A 22,015-nucleotide genomic window follows, 5' to 3' on the forward strand; every position below is an offset into this window, starting at 1 on the left:
TCCCAGCATGGGGAAGAATTTTCCCATTATATAGACAGAAATACTTCCTCCTCCTGAGTTCACAGCCTCTTCTATGTCATGAATAAATTAGGTACCCTTATGTATCAGTCTAGACCACACATATGCAAAAGGTTTGAAGGTTAGCCAATGCTTTCCACAGACTTAAGATATTTGGAAATAAAAGAGCTATCACTGAATCGTTATGAAGAAATGGGGTACAATATTGAAACGAATTAGTGCAGCTACTACTAGTATTGCAGGAACTAAAGTATAAACCAGGTGGCACTCACTGGGATATTTTCACGCTACTTTTTTGGTCAGATGTATTTACACCAAACAAAATTCATATACATATATTTTAAAAGTTTACTTGTATAACGTATGTCAATTGTTAGTAATGATCCTACAGGTTAGCCTTTTTACTTTGGCATTTCCCAATATCAGTCACAGAAACTAAAAACAAAATCATTACGTTAATCATAAAAAACTATTTGCCATCATTCAAGTTTTTTACATGACCTCGTTTATTGGACTGCACATGCATAATTTACAATTTCCAAGGTTTATATCTGTTGATGCAATTTCTAAAAATAACTAAAACACCTGGAAAAGAGGTGGTGATACTTAAAATACTTTTATAAAAAAAATACAAGAAAACTGGAAACATTACAAGTATTTTTCAAAAAATGTATATATGCTGATAACGTAATTCAATTGTTTTACACATAAAATGTATATTAAAAAACCTATTGAAGAAATCTTTGCGTAGATAATAACCAATTGGTCGTTTCACCTTACAACAGGAAATCATTGAGCAGCAACATAACAGACAGTTTGGAAGGAAGCGGAATGTTTTTCCACTGGTACATAAACGCCTTCCGTTCCTTCTCATTTAAAAAAAACGCTACCCTAGCAACTCCAATCGATGTTATAAACTTTATTATTTTATTTTTCAAAAAGAGCATCACATCTCAGCAAGCATTATTCAGCATTTAATGCGGTCTAAAAGTACCACAGTAGTACTTCAACTGTAGTGGCTGTATAACTTGCATTTGGACTTTACATCCTAATCATCCATACAAATTCCCACACCCACAAGAAAATGCCCTAAATACACATCAACTCAGCCACCAGCAGCGAACAATCGGAGACACTACAGAGGCCTGTCACCTCTCTCAGGTACTGAACAAAGACCATATGCGTGGTCAGGGATACACTCCCATATTGAAGCCCTCTTCATGTTTGCACCTAATGCAATGTAGTGCCTGACCAATTTCATTTGCTCTGCGCATAGGTCCTGTGCAAAATCATGAGTTGTACCTAGCTCAGACTGGACAGTGTATCAACCGTGCCCGACTTAGTGCTCGTCTCTTCCCAATCCCAATCCTCCAACTCACTTTGCTTTCAGACTATCAAACGAATCGGTCATATTCCCTATAATAGTGTTATTACTGTGTGAGACGGATTTTTCTGCCAGTTCCTACGTCAGATGCCTCTAAGGGAGAATGGTACTGTAAGTCATCTAAGGCAACTCAAAGTATGGCAAAACACATAGGTACCTATAATATTCAAAGCCAGTATCCTTAAATTTCCCTTTTTCAAATCCTCAAAAATCTTCAGCCTACATCTGTCTACCAAATCACTCGACTTTTAAATTCCCATAGGGTGCAACAGTATTTATCCTTTCAATTTCAACCCCTCAGATAACCATTCATTGGAGAAAAGGAGGGGGCGGGGGCAAGTCACCTGATTGTAGTCTACAACTTTTGTAGCGTTACTCCAAGCCTTAATCACCACCACCAGCATTAAAGCACTTATGTCCCAGACCCCAAATAAATTGTGCACATTTATGAACCCCCATTGTCTGAAGATCAAGATCCATTCAGTGTTCCTCAAAAAGAGAACATGCTCATGGAAGGGAGAGGATGTGGTCCGTCGGCTAAACTGCCGACTTTGGTTCTGGAAACCAGGGTTCGAGCCTCGAGGTCGCGTCCACAACCTGTGATTCTGGGCAAATCACTTAATCTCCCCGTGCCTGAATGTGTAATGTAAATACGGTGCTCATATAAAGCACTCCAATACCTTCGGGTCGAGTTCGCGCTATATAAATATGCAAAAAAAAATTTTTTTTAAATGCATTACCTACCACAAGCAGTAGTCACCTCTGAAACAGTGTATATCGATGCCACTCTCAAACTGGGTGACAATTTGTACAGAGAAATTCTGGGGTCTGTTTAGGGCAGCGTCAATCTTAAGGAAATACATACCTAGGACCCAGTAAGGGGTGTTCAGAAAAATGCAAAGAATCTGCATAGGGAGACTATTTTAAACTATGCGTCTCTACCCTCCCAGGAGGAAAGCAGTTTCAATTATGTAAATCATCTCTAGAACTAAGCAGTAGTATGTCTCAATTGTTCCTATAGAATAGTTTGCTATCCTTGGTAACTATTATACCCAGATACTTAAACTGGTCTCCCCCACCTTGATTGGATGTCTTGCTGTTGCTCCATAAGGGAGTTCCTTTAACTGGAAAAAGTAATGGTTTGTTTTAATACTAGAGCATGAGGTAGAAGTCTTGCAGAAATTAAGAGTTGCAAATTATTAAGTAACGTCCAACACATTTTCTTTTTAATAATGTGTTTCGAACAGGGACCTTACAAATTAGCAATAATTATACTTTCCAAATGGAGTGAGCAGCTTCTGCTTTTAACTGCCTGGTTCAATCCTCTACCATCCAGCACCTCTGAAGCCCCGTGGGGCATCCTCACACTGAGGACTATGGGCTCTGTTGAGGGAGTGTGATTCCAAGTGATTTCAAGATCTTCGGATTGAATCATGAGGGAAGGCAAATAGGAGAGCTACGTGTGGGATCCAAGAGGGCTCCCGCTATGGAGGTGAAGTGAAGCCTTTGATTGCTGGGAAACTGCTAGAGCTCAGGAGTGATGGATACAGGACAACTGGCCTCCTGGTAAACCACAGCTCTTCGCATCAGCTTGTGGGGCTACTGACAGGAGCACAGTGCCGCTAAGGAGAGGGAGGGCAGTGCCACAGACTCCCGAACGCAAGCGGAAAGGCTAAGTGGGCCTTATGAATGCCAAATAAAACACTGGCCGACACATGAACACTACTCCCCGTTGCTGGGCAGATGAGGGGGTGTCAACCTATGCCACTGATCTTAGGTGACTGGAGTCCTCTGAATGGGTGCCGACCCCCTGATGGACCTTAACCCTGGTGTATGAATTGGCAAGTGAGACGAGACACCGGGGAAGGTAAAGTGCAGCTTGGTGAGTGGCAAGGGCCGGCAACTTGATTAAACTCATTGTACGATCCTTGGTAACTGGAGAAGGAGAAACTAGAAAAAAGGGAAGGCAGAAGCTCTGGGAATGCACACTCAGGAAGTAGAGCGACAAAGTACTGAATGTGATCCGAGGAGCATTGAAAACCCCCTTTGAGATTCTTGCAGGGTAGCAACCAAAGCTATAAGAGCCACACAAGCACAGAGCCAGATGGCTTCCTGCTTTTGCCTACATGGTGTATGACTAAGAAGTGAATTTGTGCCCTTGCCAAAATAAGGCATCATGCAACCCACCCTGCAGAAGAGACCACCTGGCAGCCACTTACAGCCTGAAGTTGAAATGGGGAGAGTAAAGGGAAACAGATTTATTATGTGGCACTAAAGTAAGTCCAAAATCTAACAGTCCAGAGTTGCAAAAGGAGGAGAGGAGGGCCAAACTGATCAGCATAGAGAACAGTATCTGGACCCACAACATAAATTAGACAAGCTATACAAGAGATTTCTACCTCCAGAGAGGCTTTAGAAAAGAACAATAAAATGGAATACAAAGTAAAATGAACTAAAGTAATTAAAGGCTAGGCCAGCTCCAATTTAGACAATTTGCAACAAGTGGCAAACCAAACAGACTGGTGTGAATTCTCTAATATAGAGCTGGTAAAGAGCAGGCAAAACCCTAATCGAGTAAAGGGCCTACCAGCGGGCACTGGGGGGGTATACATGGTGCCATATTTGGAGAACTGAGTAATGACACCAAACGTAGTTCCCCCAAGGTAATATCAAGTTCTTCACCTTGGAAAGGGCACACAGGCCTGCGAGGCCAATGGTTGCTCACTTGCTCTGTTACCAAGATTGTGACCGCACACTGAAAAGAGTCAGGAACACAGGTAAGTAGAAAACTAAAAAAAATGTGGTCTTGATATTTCCAGACTACACCATGGCAGTACAACACAAAAGAGTCTAGTATGTGAAAGCCTATAAGTGGCTGAGAGAAGAGGGGTTGAAATACATGTTGCTGTTGCCTGCCAAGCTGAAAGTGATGAATGATGGCAAGGCACTTTTTCCCCAGTGAATCAAAAGAAGCTTGAGACTAGCCAGAACAGCATATGGTAAGAAAGGAAGATGCAACAATCACCCAAAAGAAGACGAGAGAAACGACCCAAAAGCACCATCAAAGGCCAGATTAAACAACAAGCAGAGTGGAAAGGGTGGCAGCGGGCGTGGAAACAGCAACAACATTTAAGTCAATATTAGAAACAGATCTCAACAAGAACACACTTGAATCCACAGATCGAGACTCAGACACGTCCCTGAGGACAGCCAGTCAAGACCGAGACTAAGTGAGCTGGGGTGGGCTGGGAAATTTGACACACCCATCTAGAACTCCACTTACTTAGAAATACATTGGGTGAAGGAGAGAAAGGCATACTGCCCTTTAGTATAATTTGATGTTAATCGAGCAGGTCGCTGCTATTCTGTCCCAAGAAAGGGGAGATGGCAAATGTATTACCTAGGTTTGCCTGACTGATGAAAGAAGGGATGCTCATGCAACAAAGCTTAACACAGCACTTTGGATGGGTTGCAACACTAATTTGTTGGGCTACACAAGTGAGTATTTTATAAGATGGCAAACTGCCTGAATAGGTGCACATTTTTTACGTGGAACGTAGGAGGCATGGGTCACGGAGTAGAATAAATAAAATATTGACAACTTAAAACATGGGGTATCCAGATTGTGTGGCAAAACTGCAGAGGAGGTGGAGAGGATTAGTCTATGCCTCTGGCTTTTCATCATTTCCAGAGGAACCCTAATTTGGATTTGACCTGAAGTATTTACTGCCGCCTTCGAAATACAAGTAGATATACAAGGCGGATATGTCAAACTGCAGGGTAAACAAGATGAGACTGTAGTTACGTGACTCCAAATACGGATCAGTTGCCCTTCTTGGTGGACCTTTATTGGCACAAGGGGTGCAATCATCTATGCTACTGAAGAGGAGGTGGTCCTTGAAATGGCTTTGAATGGCTCCACACCCCCACTTGCTGGAACACTGGTTGTTAGGAATGCTAGAGGATTTGCAAAACGATCTGTAGATTGGGGCCTTATGGATATTTGGGAGGTTTGTTTTCTCCCCGATGCAGGTTTTAAATGTACGACTGGACAGACTGATGTGTTTGGGAAACAAAGGTGAGGTAATAAAGCATATGGAATACCAGAGTCGTACTTTAAAAGTCCCCTCATGCTAGTGATCCAGCAGTTGACAGTTATTTCCCATCCCTGGTTAGAAATTACAGGGAAAGATGCTAGATGACTAGTGTTCTGTAATCACAACACTACCTCTAACGCTCTTATTGAATGGGAGGCCTGTAAGACTATAGTACAAGGTCACTGAATTGTCCTATCGGTGGAAGTTAGGAAATCACTAGCAAATGACTAAAAAACACTTGACAGAACCATTCACAAGCTGAGACGGGGGTAGTAGTGACCTCAGCATACATTCTAGATTGCGAGGAGAGGGAAAAATACACCACCTCTATGGAGAGATTGCACTGCCTTTATTACAAGGAAAATATGGCTAGGAATCAGGAGGGGAAGAGAAAGTTGTATACTGGCCTGGATTAAACAACTCAAATCTAGGTGCAACCCGATAACACAGGCAAGAAGTATTCCAGGGTCCCCTGTTTACACAAAAAGGGGAAAAAATTAAAATGTTTCATGTCAATTAACCAAAATTATATTGGCGACGGACATCAATCCCAGGTAAGATAGAGTGTCCTATTTACACTGGTTGAAATTGGCACACGTTCCCGAGGATGCAAGTGAAATGGGGCGGTCGTATAAATGAAGTGGAAATAAAGACATGCCTAATGAAATAGCTAGGGCTACAACTCCAGGGACAGATGGGCAGCTAGCTGCATTTTATCAAACGTTGTTCGGTCTGCTCAGCTCACCTGACCATATGCAGTTGCACTAGAACACTGTACATTACTGGCCATGACCAGGGAAGCCCTGACAAGAGTCCCTACCAAAACCATATTGTGGCACACAAGATGGCACTCCATAGAAACCACTTAGTTGAAACTGGCTTATGCACTTTTAAATAAAGTTCAACGTTTGTACCCTCACATCCGAACGTTAGTGCATAGAGACTAAAATGGTTTTATAGCCATATGCAACATATCCCCAAACATTAGGAGGTTATTCAGAGTACTAGAAGAAATGCTGAAAGATTTGTACCAGGATGCCATTGTCTGCTTGGCAGATTTAAAGAAGGCATCTGACATGCTTGACTGAGGATCCCTGCAGGCTGTGATGCTTCAAATAGGCATGGGGAAGGATGGATGAAATGGATCACTCTTCTATACAGAACCATCACCAAGAGTATGCAATGCACATCGAATGCATACAAAGTCCTGAGAGGTACTAGAGAGGGGTGCCCTCTATCCTCCAATGCTTTTTGAGTGGACAATGGAGCCTTTTGCCAAGCTCATGAGTAAGATGAGGCAAAAGGGGCATCCTGCTGAGATGGGGGGACGTGTTATTTATCTCTATGCAGATGACATGCTCCGATTTCTCAAACTGCCACTTAGAAGCTTGGTAAAATTTGAAAAGTTGCCAGGCCTCAAGGAAAATTGTCCCAAGACCTGAGTGTGTTCCCAGTGTCCCCTGATATGAGTAAGACGCCAACCCTTCTTGATCAGTGCGGTATTGCATGGGAGACGCATGCATTTAGATATTTGTACCACAGAGAGAAAGATTTTAGAGATGGCAACTTGGGTCAGACTATTGGTTCTCAGAAAGGGAATGGGGAATTCTGGAGATCACTTAATTAACTAATAATGGTCAGGATACCAAGGTGCCACACCAATTGATGCATTGTTTTGTGAACCTCCAAGTCTGGGTTTAACAAGGTTGGTTTATAGAGCTGGATCCTCTTTTTAGGGAACCAATATACGATGAGGATAGACAGAGTTACATTAAGAGTATTACAACCTGAGTCTAGAGAGGAGGTCCTCGATTCTCTGGATTACAAACAACACTACCTATCAGCACAGCTGCATTGAGTGCCTAGGTGACGCAAGAGGACACAGTTAGAGGAGCCCGTGACATTTGGTGAAGCACACTACCAAAGTATCTTGGTGACGTTGCTAATACAATCTTTCAAGGACCCAGTCTTCTAAAACTAGCACAGCAATGCTGGGGAAGTTTAGGAAACTCCCAAAGACACCATTAAATGCCTGACTTCGCTATTGGTGGAATTTCTTACCATGAATATTTGGGGGGGCGGGTTCAGCAAATCAACAGAGCCTGGATGGACTCTGACATACTCAGTGAGAAACGGTTATGAGGGAGGGGATATTTGAGTTTAAATACATTGATAGAGGAAGGAGGTATCTACCTAACAACCTGTTCTTACACTATGGGGCATTGGTAAAAACCTGGTCACAAATATAGGGAACTGGCTGTGTGGAATGTCAGACACATGGTGTATTGCAGTTGTTGACTTAGATTGATTGAATGGCTCTCTAAAGCTTTACGGTCAATGACTAAACATAGCTTGCCTAATCTGGAGATAGATTGGGAGGACTGCATAGTAGGCTAACAGAAAATATTCCTATAACATTTCCCAAAATACTATATTTAGATATACACAGCTTAATTATCTCTAAAAGGGTGAATAGAGTTGAGGGAAATGAAGACAGGAAATTCCCTCGTTGTGAACATGCATGTGTCGATTTCTTCCACATGGTTTGGGGATGTCCAGACATAACCTGCTTTTGAATGGGCAATCATAGCCCAAACGGAAAAATCCCTAGATTTGATGGACCTACACAATCTAGAAAAAAAATTTTTGTGCATCACAAGACTATAGATGGGTTTATCCTATATAATAGATTACTGGATCTAGCTTTGGTACTGGCTAAGAGGGCAATGGCATTGGTGATTGACAAGCAGGCCTCCGTACACTAAATGGAAAAATGAGGTTGTGAAGTGGGCCAGAGCAGAAACCATGGTGCTACATGGAGAAGAGAGTTGAGGAACACACAGGTGGGCAACAGCAGGACTGCAGAATGAAATACTGATCATCTTTGAGAAAACTCTGGGCTAAGCAGTCTTAAAGCAAAAGGCGTAATCCAGAAGACCAGAAACCACTACAGACTACACAAAGGCAGTATCATCAGATGAGTCACTGCTATACCTATGAAGGCCAGAAGTGAAAATGGGGAGCATACTGCAAAGCATGATTGTCTTGTTGATAAGAACAATGGGCATCCAAAGTTGAAGTTGCTCTTAAGATTCTATGGTTATCGTTAAAGTAGAGAATATGGATTAACCAACTCCAAAGGTTGTACAGACAGAACTAATCAAACAGGGTAGAACTGTGATAAATGCTAAATATTCTAACATTTCCTTTAAAATGATAAAACTAATTAATAGATTTAAAAATAAAAATGAAAGCGATTCTGAAAGAAAATGTGAAAAGCAGAGGTACAGTTGAATATGCCTTTATTCAATTACAATATCTCACAATCATTTGAATCAGTTTTGGTTTTCACATGTAATAAAAACTTAGGATAGCAAAGAATGGAATATGGAGGGCAAAATTCTTGCTATGGGTTCACAAAATGAGGAATGGCGAGATGCAGTGCTTATAAAGAGGGGAGATCAGCAGGAGATGTGGTTTACCGGTTTGGGGTCTTTCACACCACGCTGACACTACTACCCTGCCATCCGAGCCACCAGGCTTACCTTGTGTGACCCCCCCCCCCCCCCCCCCAAACACACACAAATTGCAACAGCCCTCCTCAAAAACTTCAAGAAACCTCGCCAACAGAGTTCTTCCATAAATCCAGAAAGCCCTAATGGACAAATCCATTGTCCTTTTACTAGACTTGAGCTAATGTTGGTTTGTTTCAACAGCCTCCATTGATTCTTCAGTCTTGTCTCTACATTTCCTTTTAGAAGTTCCTCTTTTCTCTCCGCTAGTTTAAACTGATTCTGTTGCCTTCCTGTGTCCCTGAAACCAGAATGATCAACAGAAGGCCTAAAATCAAGAACACAAAGTAGTAGGAAATCTAAATATATTTTGAACAATTTACTGCCCGAAGACACAGCTCAACCGTCAGTGTTGTTCTACCACTACTTACCAGTGATCCTTTCTAATCTTGGTTCGTTGAACAAAGAGCTAAAGAGCAAACACTGCCCAAACCTACCATCAAGTTCTTTGCCCAGATACACTGTCCATACCCTAGAATGAAAATGTGAACCTCCCTTTAATTCATTATTACGCACCTATTGCACTTCTTGCCCTTCCTTGTTTTAAATGTCTAGCACTATAATAAAATTAATAAAATGTTTACTTATCCCTTTGTAATGTGAAACATATTAGCTAAAAGCAACTACCAGAGTCACTTCAGATGCGCAACGTCTGACTGTGAAAGGCTTTCTATAATTTACAGACACAGTTCAAGATTATGTCAACCTAATGTCAGTGCTATTCTAAAGATTTTGTCAGCTATATTGAAAAAGTGTTAATCGCAAGAACATTAGGTTTCTCACTCATCCGAGAGATATAAGTGGCAATCCTTTTAGAGAAGGTCAGGGAAAAGTTCAAAGCAGTCCATAAAGGTCTTGAACAACATTAACATATTATGCAACTGTGAAATAATTCTCCTTCTAGAATGTTACAGGTCATAAAGATGGCGGCTGTCTTCTTAGTCAGACCCTAAAACGCATTTTCTTAGTAAAGACAAAGACTGCCCATTCTAAGCCAACACAAATATATTAGTCTACCTCCAGAACTCAAGACTCAGTTTACTCTTGCTTTTTAGGAGTTAAAATTGGTGTCTACTTATTTCTTGCTGCTGGCCATCTTCTACAGGACTCCTCTTTGAACTCTACTTGTATGGAACAGAAAACTGTTTCAGGTGGGCAGGATTGGTGCCCACGTCACTTGGAATGAAAACAAGCAAACCTGGAGAAGGGGTCTAGTGAAAAAGATGGACAGCTGACATGGAGAAGAGCTATAGAAACAATCACCAACAGAATAAAAGGATAGCCCAAGAGCCAAAAGTGAGGTTTCGTTATTTCGTGTAAAGAAGTCATTCTGATAAAGACATTATTACAGAAATAATTAGTCTAGCTGTTTAAAATAGATGCATCATGCCCATGTCACTTGGAATGAAAACAAGCGAACCTGGAGCAGGGGTCTAGTGAATAAAAGGATGGCCCAAGAGCCAAAAGTGAGGTTTCGTTATTTTGTGTGAAGTCATTCTGATAAAGACATTATTACTAAATTACATTATTAAAGAATTCATCTAGCCGTTTAAAATAGATCAATTTTCAGGGCTACTGATTGACTTCTCAGGTACTGTCTTCTTCCTTTTCGGTCAGAAATTATTGCATCGAAGAGCCTGACTTGCACATTAGCTCCTGGCTGCAGGAAGCATGAACTCATGGCACGCCAAACACAATTCTTCGAATGCCAGGAGCAGATATAATGGGGGAAAATGTAGACATTACTGCTACAGGCACGTTTCATGAGTTTTTCTTAACTAGCTCCATGTTTTAAAACCATGTCCTGAGTGATATACCAATGACAACGACCTCAACATTCAGGAGACCACAAATACAGCCTTTAAATATCCAATGTTACTGCATCCTTTATGTCCTACTGACCCAGTTGATGCTACTGAACAAGTGTAAAAAGGATTTGAACAGCTGCAATATAAATATAGACAACCTGTTAAATATTATGCAATATGTATATGCCTGCTCTCAGAGCAGAAAATACTATTTTCCTGCATTCACTTAAAAGGAGCTACAGTTAATGTAGAACCTACTTAGAATCGATCTAGAAAAACAATTTAATTACAATGACAATAAACGAGTCAGAAATCATTACCAACATTACAAACAGTTATTTGAAGGGATACAGGTATTCATAATCCACCAGTTTAATACTTGAGGCACATGCTTTACGAGTCACCAAATTATGAAGATGTGATATACGAAAGATATAAAAAATATTTCGAATTTACTGCAGTGACTAATAAAAAAACTCCCCAAAACATAGAAAATGATTCTGTAATATGAAAAATGATTTAAAAAGGGTAATCTTCCCGGTCTTTCTTTTTTGCAAATTGATGTACTTTCATTCCCTGCTTAGTGGAAGTGAATTTAAAATAAACTACTAAATTTTTTCTGTCAGCTGCACAATGGTATACTGATTGACATCTATGTGCTGAGTAAGAAGCTGGGCAGAAAACTACCATTTCACTGAGCAGTAAAAAAGTTACTTTCACAAGAGGCAACAGTGGATTTGGTGTGCAGAGTAGAAGGCAGGATAATAGATCAAGCAGGCACTTATTTGTGCAACAATATGTTGCATGCTAAAAACATTATATAGTACTATCATTGTCTCGGCTAATTAAAAGAATTCTCAAACATGAGTAATTATAAAAATGGGGGAGGTAATTTCGGTTTTGGTAGACCCGCATGGTCTGAGATGCAAGCTATCCAATGCAAAGCCATGGGGCAACGGAGACACAAAAGGAGGACTCACACCAGTCGCCTGATGAGTGATACTCCTTAGAGCAGATCTATATTTGTGGATTTGAAAGGCTGTGTGTCCACCATTGAATCATATCCTACGCCATCTACGACAAAATCACGACTCATAGAACTGATAAAGGTTCTGCTTTAACTAATCTGCTACAAGGTATGCTGTCTCATGGTCACCATGCCGATCACAACTCAGAGAATGCCCATCCTTTTCCACTCACTCCTAGGAGCACTTGTCCCTCAATAGTAGAACTCCACCAAGGTCAGAGGGAAAGGATTGTATATAATTCTTCAAGAGGTACATCGATGAGGATTTCCAGGAAACTCAAACGGTTTTGAATTCTTCCCAGGTGCAATTTACTTAGTGGTTTGAACTGTAGCTGACGCAGTATTGCTTATGCTGGAGGTCACCAGAGGTCTTTCAAATTTGGTTGATTGCTGCCAGGAAGGGGATTAGGAACGCAAGGTTTCCACAGATGTACACTGTCAATACTACCTTCTTAAAGCGGTGACCCTGAAAGACAAAATTTGCCAAACAATGTAATAAAGAATAATGAGAACAAAGCAAAACACTAAGTGGTCACTTAAAGATGTCACAAATTAAGAAAGAGATAACTACAAAATATCAAGTACTTACCTGAAACTAAAGTTACCAACATTTTAAAACTCCCTTATTAATGTGGAGAACTGATGAAAATTTAGGTAAGGAATCTAGCAAATGCTCACAACATCGCTGCAAAACCTTTATACATGGGATATTGTGAATTACATGGTTGATAAGTAAATGTGGTGGCAGCGAAATACATCTTTATACCGAGCAAATGGAGACTTTTCTACCCAGGTGTTCACATGAACCATTCCAAAGACAAAAAGAAGACCCCTTTGTAGACCAGAAGAAGATATGATTTGGGTAAATCCAGGGGGTCATCAACGTTTTTCACCGTGCAAGACGTTCCTGGGGACATACAAGAGTTGAATAGCAGCCATTAGATCTCCTAGGTATCTGAAATAGTTATGTAGAATCAAAACTGAAATCCATCGGTCAAGAGGCTGTGAATCACTGCTAGGGAGCAACAAGTGTCATGAAAACAGAGGAAATTGTGGTAATATGGGAAAAGCACTCTTTACATGTTTCTGGATGTCTTCGCCCACCAACAGCGAATGAAAATAATAAAAGAAAAGATTACATAATCCCTTTTGATCTACAATCAAACTGAGCTGCACAGATTGCACATTTAAATCCTGCATCATAAATATTCATTTCACTCACTATTCCGCACTGTGGCTAAATATATGTTCTCATTCTGTTGCCACAGTGACATTAACAGAAGCATACACCTGAATCCAGACACTGTGTCCTTTGTACCAATCTCTGAAAAATTCACTAAGGTGACATCATGCTTTACCAATTGCCCACAACCTCAATGAGCAGCTAATGATTGCAATAAAAACAACCATTGGCAACGTCAATATCAATAGCTTTTACATATGCCAATGTCTTTTAGCCATGTTGTACAGCAGTGTGACTGTACAGCATGGCTAAAAGAAACGTTATCGGAAAGCACTACGATGCGGCAGGTGGGGGTGGGCAAGATGGACAACGGGAGGGAGGGAACAGGCAAGGAAGGGGGTGAAGAAGGGAAGGGGGCTGTAAAGAAAAGCAATACGATTCTGCTAATGCTGGTCACGTCATAGTGCTTGTTTTTTGCTATGGTGAATGGGGAGGCAACAAAGACAATGGGAGGTGCAGGTGAGGTATGACGCAACACTGACAGCAGGGGTAGGTGTTGAATTGGAAGAAGCAACAGGATCACAGGGGGTGGGTAGGGAAGAAGCAACACTAAGCAAGAAGGGTGGGAGGGGTAGAAGCAACATGGATAATCTGTGGTGTGAGGGTGGGGAAGCAAAAAAGAAAATGGCACCTGAATCACAGTGTGAGAAGTAGATAGACAGCGGAAGGACACTAATCAATCTAAACCAATCAGTAGTTGGTCCATGCTCCACACGAAAGAAAAAGTAAAGCTGGCATGCGCTGGCGAATTAGGAGGCAGCAAAGGAGAGTGGCAATGAAGCAAACAAACTGTTAGGCATGGGCAGGCTCCAATCCCCTTATAATAAACAATACCCCTGCAGCCAAAGCGCTTGCGCAGTCAGCAAGCAAGACCTAAAGTGGTGCTTGAAAATCTGATAATTCAGCTACTGATTCTGAATGCTGTACAATGAAATAGTGCTTCACTGTCAATCATTTAACTTCTCTGGATTCTAAAGGAATTGCTACTGAAAGCCGGTGACCCCCACCCTATGACCTTTCTACGAATCAAAAGTCAAAAACAATACACAAAAAAGCTCAAACAAGTATACATCAAAGCAATGCACTAACAATAAAATGTTTTACTTAATTCAATAATAAAAATATATGTGTCATCATTTTAATATTATTAGGAAGATTGGAGCTTTTCTAAATGTGATTTATTAGACTCCACTATATCATATTGTTTTTATTTCTCCCAATACGTGTCCTTTTTTCCGGAGCACACTGGTGCTTCAAACGAGGCGACTAGTCGTCCATACCAGATTCTGTTTGTTGAATGCACTGCTACAAGGGTACTAACTTAATGAGAATAACACATTCTCCTTCATCACCTTCCTTTCTAGTATTGAAACAGGACAATGAGCCCATTTAGTCGACTTCCCTGCCATGAGCTACTGGAAGCACACAGGAAAATCGCAGTAATTAAATTCTATCATGGTGAGGTTATCAACTTGCATTCACTTGTTAAGCATGAAGGGAGGGTATACAAATCCTCTGGGAGATATCTGCTGTAGAAATAGCACCTCTAAATGACACGTTTGGAGTTGCATGTGAGTTTACGTTCATGCTAGCCCTACATGTGCAGAATCCGGGGTGGCCCTCTCTTTCATAACAATCAGATTATAGGTGAACCACTCAATTTTAGTATATGCTATACATATAATATAGCTAGACTATAGCATGGTAGTATAGACCATACTATAGCCACCGATTCAATGTACTGGCACTATTGGGACCCAGAATTCTTTTTGACTACTCGCCATTGTTGCTTACTCACCAGAGTGAAGGTAAAAAGGAAGGGAATCAACTGTATACTCCTTAAGAGTTTTGTAACATGAGAGGCCTTACATCCGAGAGTCCCATTTTCCTATTCAGGCAATGAGTTATACTACTGTTAAATATAAAGAGTCACTGTTGTTGTCCCCCCCCCCCCCCCAACTTGACTAACCTCCAGTCGGAATTCACAGTGTTAGACCCTCTCCTATTTCAGGTTGCAATTTATCATACTTGTAGCATACCATTTTGGCAACCTAGTTTCCAAACAGAGAAGCTGTAAGGAAATCTACATCCCAATGCCCTTAATTGATGCAGCTTTCTATTTGGCAGTTTGCAGATTCATTTGATCAGTCACTGAGATCTGGAACACACGATTTTATTATAGATCCGACTAATTACTCAATATCAACAGAAAGCAAACCCTGAATCATGGACAACCTAACAAACCCACACTTAAAAGAACCCATCACTATCTCATGTATGCAGTCTATCAGTGGACCAGTTTCAAACAGGTGTGCGAGGGCGCGAATAGAGAAAGGGTGGCCTATTAAAACAGAATGGCCTGCCCCAGGGCAGCTGCAAACTCGTGCAGTCCTGGGGGCAGCGCATTTAAGTGAAAAATGGAGCGGCTTTGAAGCAGCCGCTCCGTGCATCAGAGCAGGCGACAACCCGCCTGCACTTTTAAAAGGGGTTTGGAAATCCCCTTGCAGGTGGGTGCAATGAGTGACTGCACACATAAGCAAGGGGATGTCTGTAGGATCCGCAGGACCCCCTTTTCTCCCTCCACAGGGCTGCTATCAGGTGGCGCACTGTCAGTGTGCCCCCCTGACAGCTTCTTAGGCTCTGCGCCCGCAGTTATGATTAGGCGTGGGTGCAGAGGCAAAGGGATTCCCTCATTTGCATGGGGTCACAACCCTATGCACATGAGGGAATGCCCGCCTGAAAAAGCGCTGGCACGGTATGTGCGCCAGCATTTTCAGTACTACAAAAGGGTCGGCACAAGCGTCTGTGGCCCCTTCTGTAATACCATAGTGATCCAAGGGCGCACAAAGCAGGCGGAAACGCCTGTTGCACCCCAGGGGCACTTTGTGTAAAACGGCCCCAGGAGTGATTTATGAAGTAGGTATTCTATTCAAAGTGCCAAGTAGTCAAAGCTTATTGAGCGGTGTAGCACAGCAAAAAAGAACTGTATGAGTCGCGAGACCAGCTGCTTGAGTCGCAACACCTCATGTATCGCACTAGCGTTTTAAAACAGTGCAGGTGTAGACATTTCCAGTATAGGTTCAGAGTTGCAGGGTGCTGAGTTGCCAAGGCTTATACACAGACTCAAGACCGAGCCCATCAAGGACCAGCAGCATGAGTGACAAGAGTGCAAGCTCTCTAAAGTGACATGTGGAGATCCAACAAGCATATGCCTGCATTTCTTTCAAAGTGCATAGTCGCTAAAATGTCAAATACCGAGCATATATCTACAAAGTGCAAGGAGCCAAGTTGTAGGACCATTCACTAAAGTGCCGCGCTGGTGCAAGAGCGATTAGTAAAAATACATGACATTCAAACTTCAAAGTGACACGATGTCCAGACTATTCAAGTGACACAAAACGGAGCTCAATTTGGGGCATTCGTTTGAAAGACAAATGTGCGAGGTCATTAAAGTACCACAGACTGATTTAGCAGTGATCATGGGCAGTGGTTTCATCAAAGTACAAAAGTACCAAAATCGCCAAGCCATACCAGATCGCACACGACAGTTGGACTTTTTGCAAGAAGCCAGACCTCCTAGCTAGAAAAGCTTGTGAACACATATAGCTTATTGAAGACATGGTGTAGATGTGGCTATGTTTGTAAACAAAGTGCCAAGTTATCAAGCCATATCAAGTCAATGTCTTTCTTGAGTTCATACTTAAGACTGTAAAGTAGCTATCCCCAGGGGTGGTCCGGCATCTCGCACAAGCCTTCAATCGGTAGCAAACAACTTTCCACTCCGTGCAAGTTCCGTTGGTACATCTGATGTGATAATGTATGTCACTGTGCATGTTCTTATACCATTTTGCAGGAAAACTGCCCTTAGATTGACATGCCTCTGAAGGAGCAGTGCTGGGCAGCAACATACAATGCACACCGACGACTCCGAGTGGTACTGGAAAAGCAAGTACTGCCCTTGTCCTGCGGGAATGTTCTTCCAGTGGGACTTATATTCCGATATGGGCAGTGTTAGGAGCCTCGTCAGCAAAATGTTCTTTAGAGCTTGTATTCCCAAGGTTGCTTTCAGATATGGCTGGCAAGAGGTGGCTTCCTGTAATGCATCAAACCCCACTGCTCTTGGGATGTTTCCGATTTCATTAATGTCCTGTTCTCTGGATATGCGCTTGCCCTGCTCCTTTAGGGTCCTCTTAAGTGCTGTGTTGATAGAGGTCAAGTTCGGTGATTCTCTAGCGCTACCAAGGTACCTTGACCACCTGCTCTCTTTATCCTGACATACCACACTCAAGGCACCTCTCATTGAGTCTGGATCCACCCTGGCCACATGATGGTGATATTTGATTAAACCCTTTCTGCATTCAATATCCATTTTCACTAGGCCAAACTCTAGGCAGATCAATGCACGCTGGGGATGTTGAATATTTTCATGTATGCAGCTGTATGACAGCGCTCTAATGGCTCAGTAGGCCTGCCAGGGAAAGCACAGTGTCCATAGCTTATAGTGGGTAACCTGTGTTACTCTTCGGATCCCCTTCACCAAATGACTTTGTAAGTTGTGATATAATTTGTATAATACATACGTGGTGTGGTTGTGGCTGCTTCCTCTATCAGCGCCTTGACATGGAAGGATTTGCCAGTATCGGCCAGCCAAACACTGAGGTAGTTATATTTGCAGGTCATGCTTATCTTTAGGGGGCCCAACTGCCATTCCAGCTGATGTTTCTTAGCTTCTTGGACAAAGACCAAAACTTTGGTTTTTGCAGCATTTGCAAGCAGGGTATTCTTTGTGTTGTGTAAGTGGAGTACGCTGAGGGCTCTCTTCATCCGAGTTTGTGTTTAATCCAATAGCACCAGGTCGTCTGCGAGTTGTATAAAAGGTAATATGATGTGGCCTAACTTAGGTGGAAAGATATTTCCATTCAGCAACTCCGCACCTAAGTCAGCTGTGTATAAGTTGAACAAGGTGGGAACAATGACGTATCCCTGCTTCAGACCTTTTTTTGTATATATTATTGCTGTGGCATGGTTTTGAGTTATCTTAGTGCGGACCCAGTTGACGATCTACAGCGCTGTTGTAGCCACCAGGAGTTGCCTTCATATTCCCCACTCTGCGAGTTTTGTCCAGAGGGTGTTCCGATCGATTCCATTAAATGCTGCACTGTAATCGATTAAACAGGAGTAAAACTGGGGCGTGGATGTTTCAATGGCCTTAACCCCCAGATAGGAAAGAGCAATCACATTGCTCACAGAAAAGGAGTTCGGCCTGAACCCTGTCTGATAGTGTGGAATAATATTGTTCCCATTAATCCAGACCTCCAGCTCGTGTAGAAGCACCTTCACAAAAGCCTTACTATCTACATCTAGTAGGGCTTTTAACCTGTAGTTTTCAGGTGAGGTGTTGACTTTTTATGTCGAGCATTCGAGACCTCTTGTATATACTTTAGTATATAGTTATATGTGTATTTACTTTGTGGGCTCTGGAGATCAGCCCTACGACTGGTCTGCTTCCGATTAGGGACTTTTTTTTTCTGTTCAACTGCCTATATTTAACTGTCTTGATAGAAAATGACCAGTAGAGAACAGTAAAATGCCAGAATTGCTTACTGCTGAGGGACTTTCTTTTTTACATTTTTCTGGCAACTGCCTCTATTTAACTTTGATAGAAAACGACCAGTCGAGGGCATAAAAATACCAGAATCACCTTACCATTCTCTAGATTCCAGTCAATAGAAATTGTCTTCCATGAGCACCTGTAGACAATATTTTTTTCAAATCTTGTATTTTCAGTGATATGTCACCAAAGGCGCTGATTTTATATTAAAAACAGAGCTCTGGACTATACCATTTCCAGCTGAAAGGCAATACTTCTCTCCATGTGTTCCCGTACCTGGCGTGTCACGCAGTTTGATGCTTACTTTCCCTCCATGTTAAAGAACAGTAGATGTTTCAGCACCCAGGCTAATGTGCTGCATAGCTGAATACACATAGGGTCCCAAAGGCGAGACCGATTGCATTGCAAATGCTCGTTTATGTATTGGATGCAAGATGGATCCTTTCCATGATTTCAGGATAGGAGACTGTAAGATACATTTGTTAACCAGTCTGAGCATATAGGGTGCCCAAAATGCTCAGTTTTCCTTAAAGATGCTCCCCGATAAGCCATTTGGGCCAGAGGCTCCATCTTTCTGGATGCTCTTCAAGCTGCTTAATATCTCATTTTCAGATGCAACCATTGGGCACGCCTTCAAGGCATTAGCAAATGAGTTCTTGGTGGTGGCACTTGATTTAGCAGAATCTACGTACAGGTTTGATAGATGAGCAGCCCATTTGTAGGCTGGGACAGTTTTCTCCTTGCCGGAGGTTGTGCTTGCCAGGCTGTTGACATAGCCCCAGAATTCCCTGGACTTTTTAGGTGCTATAATTCACACAGAAACAGTTAAAGTAAGTCAACTGGTGTTCGGAAATCATTATCACAGGAGCAAGATAAAAAAACTGAGCTTGAGTAATTGTATTTATATAGCACTTACCATTTCTGACGAGGTGTTGGAGTGCTTTTCGGCGAATAGCACGCTACTCCGGAACCCAAATAGGATTAGCGGTTTGTTAGTATAGGGAAATATGTGTTAATTTGAGCGGTGGACATGCAAGTCTGTTAGTTGGATTGAATGGGATAATGGAGGGATAGGAGAGGGATGAGTCTAGAAAATGTTATTTGGGAGATCATAGTAGTAAGATGGAATGAGTAAAAGGAGAGATGGAGAGGCCAATCTCTAGAAAGGGAATAGGGAAATTATAGTAGTAAAATGAGGTTTGGGATACCCGAGGGATGAATTTAGAAAGGGTTGCTTGGGAAATCATAGTAGTAAAATAAGGTTTCAGGTGAGCCAAGGAGGGACAGAGGGAGGAAGAGTCGAGGAATGTTTTTTTAGGAAATTATAGTAGAAAAATGAGGTGCGGAATGAGTCAGAGTGGAGGCAGTGGATATATTGAGAGAGGTATGGGGTGAGACAGTACTGCATTGGAGATTCAAGGGTTTTTTCTTTCTCTCTTCTAAAGCAGAAGTAAAGTAATACATTTATGGATACATAACTACATAGAACGGGTATACATGTACAATTTTTTTCTTCTTCTACAGTAGGCATAAAGTAATTGCTGTTTGCTCGTTTCTAGGTCTGTGAGCAAGGGCGGAGATGCCTGAAATGCATTAGACCGTATTAAGGTGGTATTTTCCGGCTGCAAATCTCATTAAAGAAGCAATACCCTTTCTGGGAGGCGCGTCTTCTTTGAGGGCAACTTTGTGTTTGGTATTAAACGGCTAGTCCAGCCGTGAAGATGCGCCGTGGCGGGAAATAGCGGATCAGTGGAATTGTGAGCAAATGTTGGAACAGAGGGACTTTGGTTAGACGTTATCTGTGCTGCAATTCCAGTAACGACATTTTAACCAAATCTACTGGGATTATTACTAAAATGTAAGACTGGGCAACGGGAAGCTAGGGCATATAAGATTTTGCAGGACTACTTTTACCAGAATACCGATCAGTCACATGACACCCACTTGGGGCTAAACTTTCACTACTAGTTTAACCCCTTCGCTGCTATGTCTTTTACCCCCTGTGCGAAGTCTTTTTTTTGGCTATTTGAGGGAGATTGCGCTAAGGCCCCTGTAACATTTTGACCACATAAGGTATCCACACCAAATTTGCGTCCTTTTCTTCCAACATCATGAGGATTCTAAAAGGTACCCAGGGTTTGTGGATTCCCCTGGAGGGGACCCAGAAATTAGCCAAAATACAGCTGAATGTTTTTTTCTTTTTTTTTTGAAAAATGGGAAAAAAAAGTGCTACAAATGAAATCATCTGGTTTTTCCTTGCAAATGGTAACAGAGGGTTTGTGGGGCTGAAATCACCATTACCCCAGCTTTTAGGGACAGACAGACTTTTGTCAGAAAACCAACATTTTTTACACAGTTTTGGCATTTTACTGAGACATAGCCTATTTTTGCTATTTTTGTGCTTTCAACCTTCTTCCAGTTAATGGTAGAAATGGGTATGAAAGCAATAATGGATCCTGGAAAACTATTCATATTAGAAAAGTAGATGAAATTCTGAATTCAGCAAGGGGTCATTTGTGTAGATCCTTCAGGGTATCTTTATAGAAACTAACAGTTGAATATAGGAAAACTTTAAACTTAGTTGAAAAAAACAGCCATATGTGCCAACGTTTTCACCTGTAACTTCTAATTATGACAGCTGTTTGAAAGCAATATACCGTTACATCCACTGGACCTTTCTGGTTGTGGGGATATATAGGACTTGTAGGTTCACCAAGAACCCGACGAACTCAGAGTCAATAACTGAGCAGCGTCTTACAATGTTTTTTTATTACGTACCGGGTATATAGCAATTATTTTGGGAAAATATATACATAGAAAAATCGGTATGAAAGACACCTATGTATTTCTGAAATTGGAACAAAATATAGAGTTTAGAAACAGTAGATATTTGCACATTTGCAAAATTGTGAGTACCCATTCTAGCATGAGAATTATAGGACATTTTTCGTCTTTCATTTGGAAGGCAGAAATGCATCGGAAGCCAATAGGTAAGAACAGTTCCTCTACAATTCTGTGCTACCCTACGTCCCCCGATAAAAATAGTACCTCACTTGTGTGGGAGGCTTAGTGCCCGCGACAAGAAATGGCTCAAAACGCAACGTGGACACACTTTTTACAGTGGAAACTGACCCTTTTTTGCAAAGTGCCTAGCTATAGATTTTGAACCCTAGCTTCCCGCCACCTAGGGAAACCTAGCACACCTATACATTTTTTAAAACTAGACACACAGGCGAATCTGGGCAGGGGGTGACT

At 41.8% G+C, this 22,015-nt stretch overlaps 1 protein-coding gene across 5 annotated transcripts in view; it reads right to left on the reverse strand.

Annotated features, from left to right (window-relative positions):
• Positions 1-8,784: 8,784 nt before the first annotated feature.
• Positions 8,785-22,015, reverse strand: part of FRRS1 (ferric chelate reductase 1) — a 216,090-nt gene continuing 202,859 nt past the window's right edge. For all 5 annotated transcript variants that reach the window (XM_085601864.1, XM_085601865.1, XM_085601870.1 and 2 more), the window contains one exon: positions 8,785-12,372. In XM_085601864.1, the coding sequence (XP_085457990.1) occupies positions 12,280-12,372 (93 nt within the window). In that variant the 3' untranslated portion in view covers positions 8,785-12,279. The remainder of the gene's footprint in view (positions 12,373-22,015) is intronic.

The sequence above is a fragment of the Triturus cristatus genome, chromosome 4_2 (assembly GCF_964204655.1).
Source record: "Triturus cristatus chromosome 4_2, aTriCri1.1, whole genome shotgun sequence".
In the NCBI taxonomy this organism is placed as follows: domain Eukaryota; kingdom Metazoa; phylum Chordata; class Amphibia; order Caudata; family Salamandridae; genus Triturus; species Triturus cristatus.